At 46.3% G+C, this 19,387-nt stretch overlaps 1 protein-coding gene across 1 annotated transcript in view; it reads left to right on the plus strand.

The window, feature by feature from the left end:
- Nucleotides 1-17,603, plus strand: part of LOC139573025 (cyclic AMP-responsive element-binding protein 5-like) — an 80,757-nt gene extending 63,154 nt beyond the window's left edge. Inside the window, exons 8-11 of the mRNA XM_071395999.1 lie at nucleotides 6,372-6,821; nucleotides 10,450-10,677; nucleotides 15,204-15,312; nucleotides 17,163-17,603. Coding sequence (XP_071252100.1) covers nucleotides 6,372-6,821; nucleotides 10,450-10,677; nucleotides 15,204-15,312; nucleotides 17,163-17,314 — 939 coding nt within the window. The 3' untranslated portion in view covers nucleotides 17,315-17,603. The remainder of the gene's footprint in view (nucleotides 1-6,371; nucleotides 6,822-10,449; nucleotides 10,678-15,203; nucleotides 15,313-17,162) is intronic.
- Nucleotides 17,604-19,387: the final 1,784 nt, after the last annotated feature.

Below are 19,387 nucleotides of genomic sequence, written 5' to 3' on the forward strand. Positions count from 1 at the left end.
CAGTCCAGGATACTAGGCCAGTCTAGGCCAGTCTGGCCAGTCCAGGCCAGTCTAGCCAGTCCAGGCCAGTCTAGGCCAGTCTAGGCCAGTCCAGGCCAGTCTAGGCCAGTCCTGGCCAGTCTAGGCCAGTCCAGGCCAGTCTAGCCAGTCCAGGCCAGTCTAGGCCAGTCTAGGCCAGTATTGGCCAGTCCAGGCCAGTCTAGGCCAGGCGCTGACTGTGAGAAGTGCTGTTGAGGTTGAGGTGGAGGTGGAAGTGGTTGACATGGATAATTGAGTGACTGTTAGTGGCTGACAAAACAACAGAAAAATTGCTGATTCACAACCACATTGAGAACTTGCACCTTGTGTATTCTACTATTCTAACTCTCAACAGGAAGTTGAGACTCTGACTGAGTTCGCTTATGACTGGAGCCCTGCTGAGGAGTGTTGAGTTGTGTGTGTTGGAGTGATGTGTGTGGCTGAGTGTGTGTGTGTGCGTGCGTGTGTGTGCGTGCGTATGTGTGTGTGTGCATGCGTGCGCGTATGTGTGTGTATGTAGAGTTATATTAGTGCTGATGTTAAAGTACTTATAATAGAGAGGAAAGGATTGCTTTAGCTTCTGAAGGTTCTGGAAACAGAACAGGAACCATGACAGCAGTAGGATCTATGAAGGTAATATAAAGAACAGGAACCATGACAGCAGTAGGATCTATGAAGGTAATATAAAGAACAGGAACCATGACAGCAGTATGATCTATGAAGGTAATATAAAGAACAGGAACCATGACAGCAGTAGGATCTATGAAGGTAATATAAAGAACAGGAACCATGACAGCAGTATGATCTATGAAGATAATATGAAGAACAGGAACCATGACAGCAGTAGGATCTATGAAGGTAATATAAAGAACAGGAACCATGACAGCAGTAGGATCTATGAAGGTGATATGAAGAACAGGAACCATGACAGCAGTAGGATCTATGAAGGTAATATAAAGAACAGGAACCATGACAGCAGTAGGATCTAAGAAGGTAATATGAAGAACAGGAACCATGACAGCAGTAGGATCTATGAAGGTAATATGAAGAACAGGAACCATGACAGCAGTAGGATCTATGAAGGTGATATAAAGAACAGGAATCATGACAGCAGTAGGATCTATGAAGGTGATATAAAGAACAGGAACCATGACAGCAGTAGGATCTATGAAGGTAATATGAAGAACAGGAACCATGACAACAGTAGGATCTATGAAGGTAATATGAAGAACAGGAACCATGACAGCAGTAGGATCTATGAAGGTGATATGAAGAACAGGAACCATGACAGCAGTAGGATCTATGAAGGTAATATGAAGAATAGGAACCATGACAGCAGTAGGATCTATGAAGGTAATATGAAGAACAGGAACCATGACAGCAGTAGGATCTATGAAGGTAATATAAAGAACAGGAACCATGACAGCAGTAGGATCTATGAAGGTAATATAAAGAACAGGAACCATGACAGCAGTAGGATCTATGAAGGTAAAATAAAGAACAGGAACCATGACAGCAGTAGGATCTATGAAGGTAATATGAAGAACAGGAACCATGACAGCAGTAGGATCTAAGAAGGTAATATGAAGAACAGGAACCATGACAGCAGTAGGATCTATGAAGGTAATATGAAGAACAGGAACCATGACAGCAGTAGGATCTATGAAGGTGATATAAAGAACAGGAACCATGACAGCAGTAGGATCTATGAAGGTGATATAAAGAACAGGAACCATGACAGCAGTAGGATCTATGAAGGTAATATGAAGAACAGGAACCATGACAACAGTAGGATCTATGAAGGTAATATGAAGAACAGGAACCATGACAGCAGTAGGATCTATGAAGGTGATATGAAGAACAGGAACCATGACAGCAGTAGGATCTATGGAGGTAATATGAAGAACAGGAACCATGACAGCAGTAGGATCTATGAAGGTAATATGAAGAACAGGAACCATGACAGCAGTAGGATCTATGAAGGTAATATAAAGAACAGGAACCATGACAGCAGTAGGATCTATGAAGGTAATATGAAGAACAGGAACCATGACAGCAGTAGGATCTATGAAGGTGATATAAAGAACAGGAACCATGACAGCAGTAGGATCTATGAAGGTAATATGAAGAACAGGAACCATGACAGCAGTATGATCTATGAAGGTAATATAAAGAACAGGAACCATGACAGCAGTAGGATCTATGAAGGTGATATAAAGAACAGGAACCATGACAGCAGTAGGATCTATGAAGGTAATATGAAGAACAGGAACCATGACAGCAGTAGGATCTATGAAGGTAATATGAAGAACAGGAACCATGACAGCAGTAGGATCTAAGAATGTAATATGAAGAACAGGAACCATGACAACAGTAGGATCTATGAAGGTAATATGAAGAACAGGAACCATGACAGCAGTAGGATCTATGAAGGTGATATGAAGAACAGGAACCATGACAGCAGTATGATCTATGAAGGTAATATGAAGAACAGGAACCATGACAGCAGTAGAATCTATGAAGGTAATATAAAGAACAGGAACCATGACAGCAGTAGGATCTATGAAGGTGATATAAAGAACAGAAACCATGACAGCAGTATGATCTATGAAGGTAATATGAAGAACAGGAACCATGACAGCAGTAGGATCTATGAAGGTAATATGAAGAACAGGAACCATGACAGCAGTAGGATCTATGAAGGTAATATGAAGAACAGGAACCATGACAGCAGTAGGATCTATGAAGGTGATATGAAGAACAGGAACCATGACAGCAGTATGATCTATGAAGGTAATATGAAGAACAGGAACCATGACAGCAGTAGAATCTATGAAGGTAATATAAAGAACAGGAACCATGACAGCAGTAGGATCTATGAAGGTGATATAAAGAACAGGAACCATGACAGCAGTAGGATCTATGAAGGTGATATAAATAACAGGAACCATGACAGCAGTATGATCTATGAAGGTAATATGAAGAACAGGAACCATGACAGCAGTAGGATCTATGAAGGTAATATGAAGAACAGGAACCATGACAGCAGTAGGATCTATGAAGGTAATATGAAGAACAGCAACCATGACAGCAGTAGGATCTATGAAGGTGATATAAAGAACAGGAACCATGACAGCAGTAGGATCTATGAAGGTGATATGAAGAACAGGAACCATGACAGCAGTAGGATCTATGAAGGTAATATCAGGTAGCACTGATCTATCCAATGAATATAGGAAACACTGCTGAGAGGACCATGACATTGGTTAACCTTTGATATAAATCCCTATGCTGTCAGCTGGTTCCTAGTTAGTACAGTATGAGATGAGAGCCAGACAGGCAGATATAAACTCTATGGCTGAGCCAGGAACAGACTGAAACAGGCTTAACAGGCTGATGGTTTCACTGGTCCCATAGAACGGGATGCTACAGTACATGACAACCTAGATATGATGAATGGCCCATACTTGTCACTCAAAACTTCCTACATCGTAAACTATGCAGGCCAGCTGTCTGCATCAAATACCTGAGATACTGTTGTTTTGTTTTCCACATTGCTAAGATGTTACTGTGGCGTGTGGAGCGTGCTGCGTGCATCAATCCTTCATCTGAGACAGCTAGAGTTCCCCTGAAGGAGGGTGAGAGAGAGAGGAGTGAGGAAGGGAGGGGTGTGGGAGGCAGGAGGAGGAGAGGGTTGATGTGCTTTTTATCTCTCTCTCTCTCTCTCTGGCGTGGTGACCCAGGGAATCATGAATGTGAAGGTTGTTAAAGAGACATGGAGGCCTGGAGGAGGCCTGGAGGAGGAGGCCTGGAGGAGGCCTAGAGGAGGAGGCCTGGAGGAGGCCTGGACAGACTGGACTGACTGACTGACAGCAGCTGGGAGGTAGAGGGGTGGGGGGTGAGACGGGGGAGATAGGGGAGGGAGAGAAAGAGGGGTAAAGGAAGAGATGGACATTGGAGAGAGAAAACAGATGGAGAGAGACAGGAAATGGAGAGAGAAAGGAGATGGAGAGAGAGGAGATGGAGAGAGAGGAGATGAAGAGAGACAGGAGATGGAGAGAGACAGGAGATGGAGAGAGACAGGAGATGGAGAGAGAGGAGATGGAGAGAGACAGGAAATGGAGAGAGAGGGGATGGAGAGAGAGGAGATGAAGAGAGACAGGAGATGGAGAGAGAGGAGATGAGAGAGACAGGAGATGGAGAGAGACAGGAGATGGAGAAAGAGGAGATGGAGAGAGAGAGAGAGGAGATGGAGAGTTAGCAGGCAACATAAGACTGACAAAACTGAATTGAATGGATTGACAATTTTAGTTAGTAAGTTTATAGATTTTGTGCCAATGATGAAAATCCCATTAACACTACCGTAAAGCTACAGTACAGGTCCTCTTTATGTTAACTGAGCACCTTTCAGAATGAAGCACCAGCCAATCCACTACAGTCATTATAGTGGCAGTCCCAGACTCAACACTCTCTCACACTGTTATTCCAAAACCTCCTCCCAAATGGAACAGGAAAATGAAAAGGTGCAGACATGTTTTTTTTAACATTATGACTAAGTTAGTTCTCAGCAGATCAGACGTGCAGTGAGTGCAGCAGACACGTTTTGGAACTTGTATGTTTGTATTCGGATTTGAGTGGGTGATTTTTCCCTGTCCTTGGGGGTTGTCTCTTTAAGTGTCTGCCCAAACAAACAGACACTTGAGGAGTGGTGTGGTGGGACTGGTAAACACCAGGAATACAAGAGCACCTTGAAAAGCCCTCTCTCTCCCCCCATCTCTCTGCCTCTCTCACTGTCCCCTCTCTCTCTCTCCCCCCATCTCTCTGCCTCTCTCACTGTCCCCTCTCTCTCTCTCCCCCCATCTCTCTGCCTCTCTCACTGTCCCCTCTCTCTCTCTCCCCCCATCTCTCTGCCTCTCTCACTGTCCCCTCTCTCTCTCTCCCCCCATCTCTCTGCCTCTCTCACTGTTCCCCCTCTCTCTCTCCCCCATATCTCTCTCTCTCTCTCTCTCTCTCTCTCTCTCTCTCTCCTCTCTCTCTCTCTCTCTCTCTCTCTCTCTCTCTCTCTCTCTCTCTCTCTCTCTCTCTCTCTCTCTCTCTCTCTCTCTCTCTCCCATCTCTCTGCCTCTCTCACTGTCCCCTCTCTCTCTCTCTCTCTCTCTCTCTCTCTCTCTCTCTCTCTCTCTCTCTCTCTCTCTCTCTCTCTCTCTCTCTCTCTCTCTCTCTCTCTCTCTCTCTCTCTCTCTCTCTCTCTCTCTCTCTCATCTCTCTGCCTCTCTCACTGTCCCCCCTCTCTCTCTCCTCTCTCTCTCTCTCTCTCTCTCTCTCTCTCTCTCTCTCTCTCTCTCTCTCTCTCTCTCTCTCTCTCTACTGTCCTCTCTCTCTCTCTCTCTCTCTCTCTCTCTCTCTCTCTCTCTCTCTCTCTCTCTCTCTCTCTCCTCCCCCCATCTCTCTGCCTCTCTCACTCCCCTCTCTCTCTCTCTCTTTCTCTCTCTCTCTCTCTCTCGCTCTCTCTCTCTGGTCGCAGATCTTGGCCAGTTCTCAGAGCCTCTCAGTGAGTCTTAAGTAGACCACACGGTTAAAGCAACAAACCTGCTCCCATGAGTAAACATAGAACAGACCAGACTCGGGTTCACATACAGACAGACAGACAGACAGACAGACAGACAGACAGACAGACACAGACAGACAGACAGACAGACAGACAGACAGACAGACAGACAGACAGACGTATCCCTCATCCGTTAGACCTGGAGAGAGGAAAGGAGAGAGAGATGGAAAGGGAGAGAGAGAGCAAGATCACTGTCTAAACTGAGAGAAAGGGATAGAGAGAGAGGAAGGCAGAGGGAAGGGAGCGAGCGAAAGAGTGAGATGGAAAGTAAGAATGCAGTAGAGAGAGAGAGAGAGAGAGAGAGAGAGAGAGAGAGAGAGAGAGAGAGAGAGAGAGAGAGAGAGAGAGAGAGAGAGAGAGAGAGAGAGAGAGAGAGAGAGAGAGAGAGAGAGAGAGAGAGAGAGAGAGAGAGAGAGGGTGAGGGCTGTCAAGGCTCAGCTCTGGTTTGTACCTCAGCCGTGACATGTGGATGTACAGTATGAAGATGAATGCAGCAGTGTATCGTCTCACAGTCAATAGTCAACACACTTTCAATTGACCTACAGTACCTGTTGCCAGTTAACTCAATGATAGACTGTCAAACAGACAAAGTCTGGCCTAAAGAGATGAATCATTTAACTCTCTGGTCTGGAATAGTAAGCGCCTGAAGTTTTTCCTGGCCACATGACTTGACCAGGAAGAACTCCTGTCCCTAATCCCAGTGAATGATAGAAACATGGCCATGTTGTTGTTCTTCTCCATACAGAGGCTGAAGGCGGCGCTCGCGCACCACCCGGGAGCCATCGCCAACGGCAACATGAACAGCATGGGTCACATGATGGAAATGATGTCATCGCGGCAGCAGCAGGAGCAGGGGGGCGGCCACCACCACCTTCACCCCTCCCACCCTCACCAGCACCTGCCGGCTCCGCCCCACAGCCACGCCTACCAGCACCACCCCCACCATCACCACAGCGGCCACAGCCAGGGCGGGCACGGCCAGGGCGGGCACCACCACCCACAGGGCCACAACCCCCATCACAACTCCCACCCGCCTCACCTCCACCCTGGACACCCACACCAGACCTCACCCCCGCCTCACCTCCACCCTGGACACCCACACCAGACCTCACCACCGCCTCACCTCCACCCTGGACACCCACACCAGACCTCACCCCACCCTCCACTTCACTCTGGACCAGGGTCACATTCACAGGTTAGCACTCACAAGTGATTCTTTCCCCACGCATAGGTACCGGAGCCAGAGGTAGAGGAAGGTAAATATCAGAACCATTCATGTATAGACAGAGGTTTATGAAGGTTTGTCACAAAACCAAAGCATGGCAAGTACCTACTAAAACCACATGTGAAGCCAAAAGCACCTACTTTAACCCAAACCATAACAGTTCAGTCCTGCACTTTAACAGTCTGGTAGACAGACAGCCATTAGTGGTTTGGTTTAAATGCAGTAGAGGAAATGACATTACAAATTCACTGTAAAGCGCCGGGGCTGGTCAGACACATTTTCCTTCAGCCGTGGGCCGTGGCCATACTGCCAAGAAGAGGTTAGTTACCTGGCAACAGACACAAAGGTCAGTTTTTCCTTTGAGGTTGGTCAGCTGCAGATCAGTCTCAGCGGTCAGGAGGGTCAGTTGGAGGTTGTAAACTGTCTGGGCTCCAGGGCTTCACCCTTAATCTTAAATACCTCACACTCACTCGTTTGGGGAGTTTAGGCCTTTACTCTGTTAGGTTGCTATAACATATGTACTGGGCTTCAGTCAGTCCAGTGGTCACAACATGTTCCAGGTGTTGTAGGGTTAGGATAATGTACAGACCAGGGCTTCAGTCAGTCAGTCCAGTGGTCACAACATGTTTCAGGTGTTGTAGGGTGGTCCCGTGTGGCTCAGTTGGTAGAGCATGGCGCTTGCAACGCCAGGGTTGTGGGTTCATTCCCCACGGGGGGACCAGGATGAATATGTATGAACTTTCCAATTTGTAAGTCGCTCTGGATAAGAGCGTCAGCTAAATGACTTAAATGTAAAATGTAGGGTTAGGATAATGTACAGACCAGGGCTTCAGTCAGTCAGTCCAGTGGTCACAACATGTTCCAGGTGTTGTAGGGTTAGGATAATGTACAGACCAGGGCTTCAGTCAGTCAGTCCAGTGGTCACAACATGTTCCAGGTGTTGTAGGGTTAGGATAATGTACAGACCAGGGCTTTGGTTTTCACCTATATTTGACATTGATTCAAAAATTTGTCCCAGGACTGATGTTGTGATGTTGACATGGAAGTTAGTGATGTAAATTACAATAAGGTCAAAGGTTAACTAAGACCATTAATGTACATTTGACTGTTGAGCCATTAGGACCCCTCCCATGTATGTTCCAAATATATCCTTCTGTACCATTACAACAACACTGGCTGTACACACAGCCGCCATCAAAGCAACTGGTACTTTCCACCATCCTCCTGAAAACAGTAATGATCTGAGGACTGAAAGCACTTGACCCATGCCAAGTATATGTCAGGACCAGTCAGTGGGCATGCTGAGGGGTTTTAGAAAGCAAAGCAGGCTCTTTCTGACTGTGTGTCTGTGAGGGTTAGGCTGAGTGGAGGTGGGCGGTGGAAAACGGTGTCCTGACACTTCTTTAACAAGGCGGGCAGGGCTGCTCTGTAAATCAGTCCAGTTACTCACTCACCCACCCACCTGCTCCTGACTGACTGATTGACTGACTGACTGACGCCCTCAGATGGGGAAGAAGTGGTGGGGAGGGGGAGGGCACTTGGCATGGGCATAATTTTGTTTTTAGGGAAGTGCCGTGAATAGTGATTTTAAACAGGTAGAGTAGGGAATGTGAATAGTGACTTTAAACAGGTAGAGTAGGGAATGTGAATAGTGACTTTAAACAGGTAGAGTAGGGACTGTGGATAGTGATTTTAAACAGGTAGAGTAGGGACTGTGGATAGTGATTTTAAACAGGTAGAGTAGGGACTGTGAATAGTGACTTTAAACATGTAGAGTAGGGACTGTGAATAGTGATTTTAAACAGGTAGAGTAGGGACTGTGAATAGTGATTTTAAACAGGTAGAGTAGGGACTGTGAATAATGACTTTAAACAGGTAGAGTAGGGACTGTGAATAATGACTTTAAACATGTAGAGTAGGGACTGTGAAGTGTGACTTTAAACAGGTAGAGTAGGGACTGTGAATAATGACTTTAAACATGTAGAGTAGGGACTGTGAAGTGTGACTTTAAACAGGTAGAGTAGGGACTGTGAATAGTGACTTTAAACATGTAGAGTAGGGACTGTGAATAGTGACTTTAAACAGGCAGAGTAGGGACTGTGAATAATGACTTTAAACATGTAGAGTAGGGACTGTGAAGTGTGACTTTAAACAGGTAGAGTAGGGACTGTGAATAGTGACTTTAAACATGTAGAGTAGGGACTGTGAATAGTGACTTTAAACAGGCAGAGTAGGGACTGTGAATAATGACTTTAAACATGTAGAGTAGGGACTGTGAAATGTGACTTTAAACATGTAGAGTAGGGACTGTGAAATGTGACTTTAAACAGGTAGAGTAGGGACTGTGAATATTGACTTTAAACATGTAGAGTAGGGACTGTGAATAGTGACTTTAAACATGTAGAGTAGGGACTGTGAAATGTGACTTTAAACATGTAGAGTAGGGACTGTGAAATGTGACTTTAAACAGGTAGAGTAGGGACTGTGAATAGTGACTTTAAACATGTAGAGTAGGGACTGTGAATAATGACTTTAAACATGTAGAGTAGGGACTGTGAAATGTGACTTTAAACAGGTAGAGTAGGGACTGTGAATAGTGACTTTAAACAGGTAGAGTAGGGAGTAGGGACCGTGAATAGTGACTTTAAACAGGTACAGTAGGGACCGTGAATTTTGATTTTAAACAGGTAGAGTAGGGATTCTGAATAGTGATTTTAAACAGGTAGAGTAGGGACTGTGAATAGTGACTTTAAACAGGTAGAGTAGGGACTGTGAATAGTGATTTTAAACAGGTAGAGTAGGGACTGTGAATAGTGACTTTAAACAGGTAGAGTAGGGACTGTGAATAGTGACTTTAAACAGGTAGAGTAGGTACTGTGAATAGTGATTTTAAACAGGTAGAGTAGGGACTGTGAATAGTGACTTTAAACAGGTAGAGTAGGTACTGTGAATAGTGATTTTAAACAGGTAGAGTAGGGACTGTGAATAGTGACTTTAAACAGGTAGAGTAGGTACTGTGAATAGTGATTTTAAACAGGTAGAGTAGGGACTGTGAATAGTGACTTTAAACAGGTAGAGTAGGGACTGTGAATAGTGATTTTAAACAGGTAGAGTAGGGACTGTGAATAGTGACTTTAAACAGGTAGAGTAGGTACTGTGAATAGTGATTTTAAACAGGTAGAGTAGGGACTGTGGATAGTGATTTTAAACAGGTAGAGTAGGGACTGTGGATAGTGATTTTAAACAGGTAGAGTAGGGACTGTGAATAGTGATTTTAAACAGGTAGAGTAGGGACTGTGAATAGTGACTTTAAACAGGTAGAGTAGGGACTGTGAATAGTGATTTTAAACATGTAGAGTAGGGACTGTGAATAGTGACTTTAAACAGGTAGAGTAGAAGTATAGAACCAGGAGGGTACAACCAATTCAGCTAGGTTAAGACGGTTAAGAGTAGACGAAACATGGAAATTAGTCCTTCTTAGTGACCTGTAAATGCGGAAGACACATTTCAGTTGAAGGCATTCAGTTGTACAACTGACTAGGTATCCCCCTTTCCCTTTGTGTGTGTGACCTTGTTCTCTCTCTGTCTCTCTCTCTAGTTGTCGCCGGCGGCCCAGCAGATGCAGCCGAGCCAGACGATGCAGTCTCCGACCCCTAGCGGTGGGCGCCGCAGGCGGACGGTGGACGAGGACCCTGACGAACGGCGGCGGAAGTTTCTGGAGAGAAACCGAGCGGCGGCCACGCGATGCAGACAGAAGAGGAAAGTATGGGTGGTGTCACTGGAGAAGAAGGCTGAAGAGCTGACCCAGACCAACATGCAGCTTCTGGTAGGATATATGTGGACTAGATGGTTATGTTGCAAATGGCACCCTAGTCCCTATTTAATGCACTAGTTTTGACTAGTGCCCATAGTGCCAATAGAGCTCTGGTCAAAAGTAGTGAGCTTATATAGGGAATATGGTGCTATTTGGGACGTGTTGTAGGTCTTCACATTAGACTTTTATGTTCAAAAAGCAGGGAGATGTAGTACATAAGTTCTCCACTGCAGGGCCACACACCTTTGATGGGGCAGGTGCTCAGAGTGAAAACACTTGTTCTGCTACTGACAGGGGTGACCCGCAGCTGACCCCTTCCCTGAAAAGACACTAAACATTTAATAAAAAGTCATTTGTTTGAAAAAACAGCATTTCACTACACCTGCAATAACATCTGCTAAATATGTGTATGTGACCAATAAAATTTGATTTGATTTTAATCAAAAGGGACCTTTTTTTCATAAGAGGGCAAAAGGGCAGATGCTCCAGCACCCCTAGAGCTCCATCTGTGTACGTGCCTGCACCCCTAGAGCTCCATCTGTGTACGTGCCTGCACCCCTAGAGTTCCATCTGTGTACGTACCTGCACCCCTAGAGGTCCATCTGTGTACGTGCCTGCACCCCTAGAGCTCCATCTGTGTACGTGCCTGCACCCCTAGAGTTCCATCTGTGTACGTGCCTGCACCCCTAGAGTTCCATCTGTGTACGTGCCTGCACCCCTAGAGTTCCATCTGTGTACGTGCCTGCACCCCTAGAGCTCCATCTGTGTACGTGCCTGCACCCCAAGAGCTCCATCTGTGTACGTGCCTGCACCCCTAGAGTTCCATCTGTGTACGTGCCTGCACCCCTAGAGCTCCATCTGTGTACGTGCCTGCACCCCAAGAGCTCCATCTGTGTACGTGCCTGCACCCCTAGAGCTCCATCTGTGTACGTGCCTGCACCCCTAGAGCTCCATCTGTGTACGTGCCTGCACCCCAAGAGCTCCATCTGTGTACGTGCCTGCACCCCAAGAGCTCCATCTGTGTACGTGCCTGCACCACTGTGTACAGCATTCTAAATCAAGTTTAGTGAATTGAATTGAATGCTGCTCAACTCTTGTAAAAGTTAGGTAGCACCCATCTCCAACCCAGACCTTCTTTCTTTCTCCAACTCTACCAATGGTTGTTTTCCTTTCATCCACACGTCTCTGCTTATCTATAGTTCAGATCATGAAGACCAACCACTTTCAATGTGTTTGATGTTCTTTCAACCTGGGAGGAGAACTGCTCCACTAAACTCAGACATACTGCCACTCTCCCTTGTTATAGTTATAGGGGCTTGTTGTAGTTCAGTCTGTTGTTCCGTAGGGGCTTGTTGTAGTTCAGTCTGTTGTTCCTTAGGGGCTTGTTGTAGTTCAGTCTGTTGTTCCGTAGGGACTTGTTGTAATTCAGTCTGTTGTTCCGTAGGGGCTTGTTGTAGTTCAGTCTGTTGTTCCGTAGGGGCTTGTTGTAGTTCAGTCTGTTGTTCCGTAGGGGCTTGTTGTAGTTCAGTCTGTTGTTCTGTAGGGGCTTGTTGTAGTTCAGTCTGTTGTTCCGTAGGGGCTTGTTGTAGTTCAGTCTGTTGTTCCGTAGGGGCTTGTTGTAATTCAGTCTGTTGTTCCGTAGGGGCTTGTTGTAGTTCAGTCTGTTGTTCCGTAGGGGCTTGTTGTAGTTAAGTCTGTTGCTCCGTAGGGGCTTGTTGTAGTTCAGTCTGTTGTTCCGTAGGGGCTTGTTGTAGTTCAGTCTGTTGTTCCGTAGGGGCTTGTTGTAGTTCAGTCTGTTGTTCCGTAGGGGCTTGTTGTAGTTCAGTCTGTTGTTCCGTAGGGGCTTGTTGTAGTTCAGTCTGTTGTTCCGTAGGGGCTTGTTGTAATTCAGTCTGTTGTTCCGTAGGGGCTTGTTGTAATTCAGTCTGTTGTTCCGTAGGGGCTTGTTGTAATTCAGTCTGTTGTTCCGTAGGGGCTTGTTGTAGTTCAGTCTGTTGTTCCGTAGGGGCTTGTTGTAATTCAGTCTGTTGTTCCGTAGGGGCTTGTTGTAGTTCAGTCTGTTGTTCCGTAGGGGCTTGTTGTAATTCAGTCTGTTGTTCCGTAGGGGCTTGTTGTAGTTCAGTCTGTTGTTCCGTAGGGGCTTGTTGTAGTTCAGTCTGTTGTTCCGTAGGGGCTTGTTGTAGTTCAGTCTGTTGTTCCGTAGGGGCTTGTTGTAGTTCAGTCTGTTGTTCCGTAGGGGCTTGTTGTAGTTCAGTCTGTTGTTCCGTAGGGGCTTGTTGTAGTTCAGTCTGTTGTTCCGTAGGGGCTTGTTGTAATTCAGGCTGTTGTTCCGTAGGGGCTTGTTGTAGTTCAGTCTGTTGTTCCGTAGGGGCTTGTTGTAGTTCAGTCTGTTGTTCCGTAGGGGCTTGTTGTAATTCAGTCTGTTGTTCCGTAGGGGCTTGTTCTAGTTCAGTCTGTTGTTCCGTAGGGGCTTGTTGTAATTCAGTCTGTTGTTCCGTAGGGGCTTGTTGTAATTCAGTCTGTTGTTCCGTAGGGGCTTGTTGTAGTTCAGTCTGTTGTTCCGTAGGGGCTTGTTCTAGTTCAGTCTGTTGTTCCGTAGGGGCTTGTTGTAGTTCAGTCTGTTGTTCCGTAGGGGCTTGTTGTAGTTCAGTCTGTTGTTCCGTAGGGGCTTGTTCTAGTTCAGTCTGTTGTTCCGTAGGGGCTTGTTGTAATTCAGTCTGTTGTTCCGTAGGGGCTTGTTGTAGTTCAGTCTGTTGTTCCGTAGGGGCTTGTTGTAGTTCAGTCTGTTGTTCCGTAGGGGCTTGTTGTAGTTCAGTCTGTTGTTCCGTAGGGGCTTGTTGTAATTCAGTCTGTTGTTCCGTAGGGGCTTGTTGTAATTCAGTCTGTTGTTCCGTAGGGGCTTGTTGTAGTTCAGTCTGTTGTTCCGTAGGGGCATGTTGTAGTTCAGTCTGTTGTTCCGTAGGGGCTTGTTGTAATTCAGTCTGTTGTTCCGTAGGGGCTTGTTGTAATTCAGTCTGTTGTTCCGTAGGGGCTTGTTGTAGTTCAGTCTGTTGTTCCGTAGGGGCTTGTTGTAGTTCAGTCTGTTGTTCCGTAGGGGCTTGTTGTAGTTCAGTCTGTTGTTCCGTAGGGGCATGTTGTAGTTCAGTCTGTTGTTCCGTAGGGGCTTGTTGTAATTCAGTCTGTTGTTCCGTAGGGGCTTGTTGTAATTCAGTCTGTTGTTCCGTAGGGGCTTGTTGTAGTTCAGTCTGTTGTTCCGTAGGGGCTTGTTGTAATTCAGTCTGTTGTTCCGTAGGGGCTTGTTGTAGTTCAGTCTGTTGTTCCGTAGGGGCTTGTTGTAATTCAGTCTGTTGTTCCATAGGGGCTTGTTGTAGTTCAGTCTGTTGTTCCGTAGGGGCTTGTTGTAGTTCAGTCTGTTGTTCCGTAGGGGCTTGTTGTAGTTCAGTCTGTTGTTCCGTAGGGGCTTGTTGTAGTTCAGTCTGTTGTTCCGTAGGGGCTTGTTGTAGTTCAGTCTGTTGTTCCGTAGGGGCTTGTTGTAGTTCAGTCTGTTGTTCCGTAGGGGCTTGTTGTAATTCAGTCTGTTGTTTTTGTAGGGGCTTGTTGTAGTTCAGTCTGTTGTTCCGTAGGGGCTTGTTGTAGTTCAGTCTGTTGTTCCGTAGGGGCTTGTTGTAATTCAGTCTGTTGTTCCGTAGGGGCTTGTTCTAGTTCAGTCTGTTGTTCCGTAGGGGCTTGTTGTAATTCAGTCTGTTGTTCCGTAGGGGCTTGTTGTAATTCAGTCTGTTGTTCCGTAGGGGCTTGTTGTAGTTCAGTCTGTTGTTCCGTAGGGGCTTGTTCTAGTTCAGTCTGTTGTTCCGTAGGGGCTTGTTGTAATTCAGTCTGTTGTTCCGTAGGGGCTTGTTGTAGTTCAGTCTGTTGTTCCGTAGGGGCTTGTTGTAGTTCAGTCTGTTGTTCCGTAGGGGCTTGTTGTAGTTCAGTCTGTTGTTCCGTAGGGGCTTGTTGTAATTCAGTCTGTTGTTCCGTAGGGGCTTGTTGTAATTCAGTCTGTTGTTCCGTAGGGGCTTGTTGTAGTTCTAGGAAGCAGACACTCAGAGATACAGACAATTTTCAACCATAAATCAAAACCAGCCCCTGAAATGATGTCTGTCTTTTGACATTCCTAACAACAAGCTGGTTCATTTATTTGCCGTAGTTTTATTCAATTCCAATTAAGATTGAAATCTTAATCCTGTAATTGTACATGGTTTTAGCAATGATAATAAACGTAATCGCAGTAATGATGCAGAATGTTTATTGTGAGTTTTGCAGTGAGGCTTAAACAAGCTATTTTCCTTTTATAAAAAATTTGCCTTTATCAAGAATCTATTCAACAACAAAAAAAGCTGAATTTATTCACCAAGCAAAGATAATCACTCAGTCCAGCTAACAGTAAATCTCTCTTATTGTGCTCAAAATATGTGTAGGCTGGGTCACTGTAAAGCACTTTGTGGAGACTGCTGATGTAAAAGGGGCTTTATTAAACACATTTGATTGCTTGTTTTCAGAATGAGGTGACCATGCTGAAGAACGAGGTGACCCAACTCAAGCAGCTCCTCCTCACCCATAAAGACTGCCCCATCACCACTCTGCAGAAAGACCCCCAAGGTTACCTCAGTGAGTAGCTTGTTTGCACACACACACACACGCGCGCGCGCACACACACACACTCTTCAACACACACACGAAACCCCGAAACACACACACTCATCCCTGTGCCTTATCACTAGTATGCAGCTAAACCTGCATAGAGAACCTTCCCAGTTCTCCAGCCATACAGCCATACAGTGTCTGTGTGTGTGAGTCATAAGCAGTCCTGAGGTTAGGGTGTTCAGTCCAGGGTGGTGACAGTCAAGACATCCTGTCCCACACTCACCGCACTATGAGGACATATGGATCCTGCCATGTGTATCACACAGGGTGTACGGATGCTGGCAGGAGCCACGCTGTTTCATGGATGTGGGGCAGAGAGGCACTAGGATAGCACCTGGCCTGGAAGTCTGGTACTAGTCAACACCAACCCAGAATATGAGGCCTGTTTTTCCATCAGAAGTGGACTGGAGCCATAGAAATAAACCACAGCTCTTGGTCGCTGCAGAGATTCCACTGAAAAATGATGTCACAGACTGCCGACCGGCATCCAAACTCCCATGCCGCCGGTCCCGATCCCCCTGCTGGTTATTGGACTGTTCCACAGCAGCAGAGTATGACATCAGAACCCCACCCTCTGATATGGATAGGAGTGACATTTCCATGTAATTATGAGAAGGCAGAAGGCCCTCCCTGTGCTGTGAGGCTTCAGCAGACAGGCAGAGGAAAATCAGGCTCACTTCCCCTCGCACTGCCCTGCTCTCAATGGCTCCTTGTTTAGAGGAGTAGACTGGGCTGGACTGACTGACTGGGAGAGACTTGCATTGATAAGCCCAGTCTGTCTGTGTACAGATGTCACTCCTAGTATGTTGTGGAAATGTATCAAGCATGTTTTCAAAGGGATAAAGTTTTTTTTTAAATGCATGTTTATTTGACCCTTTTCATACATAGGACGCAGCTACAGTAACGGGTGGATAATTGATAACCTTTCAGACAATTTACAAAGCGTCTACCTTTTCAGACAGTAGAATTCTGCTCCGGCATAGAATGTTCTATTGTTTCCCTGACAACAATAAACATTGATTGATGGGGCGGCAGGTAGCCTAGTGGTTAGAGCATTGGACTAGTAACCGAAGGGTTGCAAGATCGAATCCCCGAGCTGACATGGTAAAAATCTGTCGTAACAAGGCAGTCAATCCACTGTTCCTAGGCCGTCATTGAAAATAAGAATTTGTTCTTAACTGACTTGCCTAGTTAAATAAAAAAAAATGCTTTTGTTTTTATGGTACATGTGTTTTCTTTCTACTAAATGTATTTTAGTAATATTTGTCAGTCATTGTATTTAACAAACTTCAAAGTACTTTTCTTAGGAGCGAGTGGTCTGAGCGCAGGCAGATGAAGATCATTTGATTGACAGTTCTGGTTGCCTAGTGATGGATGTTAGCCCGGCTTCAGAAGCGGCAGTTAAATGCCCGTTCAGTGGTGCTTCAAAAGTAAAGGTTTCGTGGAGGTTTTAAAAAGCTGCAGTGTAACCTTTCAGACAGACAACAAACATGCCGAAGCCCAGGCGCTTTCAATGCGCCTCATTCCATTTGTCTGAAAGGAGTATATGATAGATGTTTCGTTGGAAAACACAATGTTCAGTGGTTTAAACTGTACATAGAAATATAACGATTCTATTTTTGGTGAAAATGAAGAGGTTGTTAACTGTTGGAGGTTGTTGCACCGTGTTTGTTTAGATAAACAGACATCTAGAGAGAGTTGTTCTATTGAGGGTTTCATGTTCACTACACACCCATTCATGTTGATACAAACACTGCACTCACACAGACATGACACACATCCCCTCACCCTGCGTGTTGTCCTCCTCCCCTCAGGTCCAGACAGCAGTCCAGCAGGCAGCCCGGCCCCAGCCTGCTCCCAGCAGGTCATCCAGCACAACAACATCACCACCTCCAGCACAGCTGTAGGGGGCAGCACTGTGCACGGCCTGCCCAACCACCGCACAGACATCAACCCCATCCACTAGAGACAAGACCCCCGCCCCCAACCCCTACCTCCAGTCCGTAACCCCAGCCCCCAACTTGTACCCCCAGCCCGTACCCGTACCCGTACCCCCAGCCCCATCCCATCCCTGGTCTAACCCCCCTTCCCTGGCTCTCTGAGGGCTGTCTGTCTGTCAGTACGGGACGGGCGGCATCACACACTGCCTCCATCTCCAGGACCGGGTCCAGAGAAACCTCTGGAGGGAAACCTCTGAAGAGAAACCTCTGGAGAGAAACCTCTGAAGAGAAACCTCTGAAGAGAAACCTCTGGAGAGAAACCTCTGGAGAGAAACCTCTGAAGAGAAACCTCTGAAGAGAAACCTCTGGAGGGAAACCTCTGGAGAAAAACCTCTGGAGAAAAACCTCTGGAGAGAAACCTCTGAAGAGAAACCTCTGAAGAGAAACCTCTGGAGAGAAACCTCTGAAGAGAAACCTCTGAAGAGAAACCTCTGAAGAGAAACCTCTGGAGGGAAACCTCTGGAGAGAAACCTCTGGAGAAAAACCTCTGGAGAAAAACCTCTGAAGAGAAACCTCTGGAGGGAAACCTCTGGAGAGAAACCTCTGAAGAGAAACCTCTGGAGAAAAACCTCTGGAGAAAAACCTCTGGAGAGAAACCTCTGGAGAGAAACCTCTGAAGAGAAACCTCTGAAGAGAAACCTCTGAAGAGAAACCTCTGGAGGGAAACCTCTGGAGAGAAACCTCTGAAGAGAAACCTCTGGAGAAAAACCTCTGGAGAAAAACCTCTGGAGAGAAACCTCTGGAGGGAAACCTCTGGAGAAAAACCTCTGGAGAAAAACCTCTGGAGAGAAACCTCTGAGGCCTGCAGGGCTGCTCTTTCTACAGTAGCTATAGTAGTATTTTTATAGACCTTTTTAACTAATATGTGTTCTCTGGGTTTGTCTTCGTTCTTATTTGTCTTCTATTTTTGTCTCATGTTTTTTATCTATTTTTAAAATGTTTATTTGTACTTTAGTTAAAAGGGAGTTTTGCAATTCATGCAGCATTAACCCGTGTGGCGTTTTTGTGATGTCATACCTCTGTTAGACCGACACCCCCACCGGGTCACTGTGGTGACACAGCAACGGGACATGAGCCTCAAACCGTCACCTCTGTGACCCTCCCTAACGTCATCTCTGTGACCCTCCCTAACGTCACCTCTGTGACCCTCCCTAACGTCACCTCTGTGACTATGTCTGCGTCTCAAATGGAACATTTTCCTCTATAAAGGCCACTACTTTTGACCAGAGCCTTATGGGTAAATGCCATTTGGGACGATTATCTGGTATGTGTGCTTGTGACTGATGGATTGACTAGCAGAGATTGAGTCTGAGTACCTCTGTCAGATAAGTATGTGTCAGATAGTTACTGTGTTGAATAGTGCAATGTTCTGGTTACATGTGTAACATACAGGGTATGTAGTGTCGTATGTAGGTACTTGATCAGATGCTTAGCTAAGAAAGTGTGTGGGATGCTACTGCCTCCATGTTGTTGTTGTTGATGTTGTTGTTTTTAACCAAGTCGAACTGTTGCCATGATATGCTATTACTTGGTTACCCACCGGAATCTGGTGTTTCTATTGAATGATGCTCTTTTTCTAGAAAGGACCATGACTGTTACCCTAGCAACCCTTCGATGCTATTTAGAGGGCGTTACATGTAATGAAAGATTGAACGGTGTTGAGAATATGTTCAAATTGAAGCAATACATCCTAGTATTGTTGTTCTATCAGCCATATTGCCCTGCACTGTGACACCAGCTAGCCGAGGCCGCTCTGGAGGCTGTCCCCTGACCGCTGTCTCCTCCCAACTCCTGGAGGCTGACCCCTGACCGCTCTCGCCCCCACTCTCCTGGAGGCTGACCCCTGTCTCCTCCAATCTCCTGGAGGCTGACCCCTGTCTCCGCAACTCTCCTGGAGGCTGACCCCTGGCCCCTGTCTCCTCCACTCTTCTGGAGGCTTACCCCTGTCTCCTGCACTCTCCTGGAGGCTGACCCCTGACTCCTCCACTCTCCTGGAGGCTGACTCCTGACCCCTGTCTCCTCCACTCTCCTGGAGGCTG

The sequence above is a fragment of the Salvelinus alpinus genome, chromosome 4 (genome assembly GCF_045679555.1).
Source record: "Salvelinus alpinus chromosome 4, SLU_Salpinus.1, whole genome shotgun sequence".
Taxonomy (NCBI): Eukaryota; Metazoa; Chordata; class Actinopteri; order Salmoniformes; family Salmonidae; genus Salvelinus; species Salvelinus alpinus.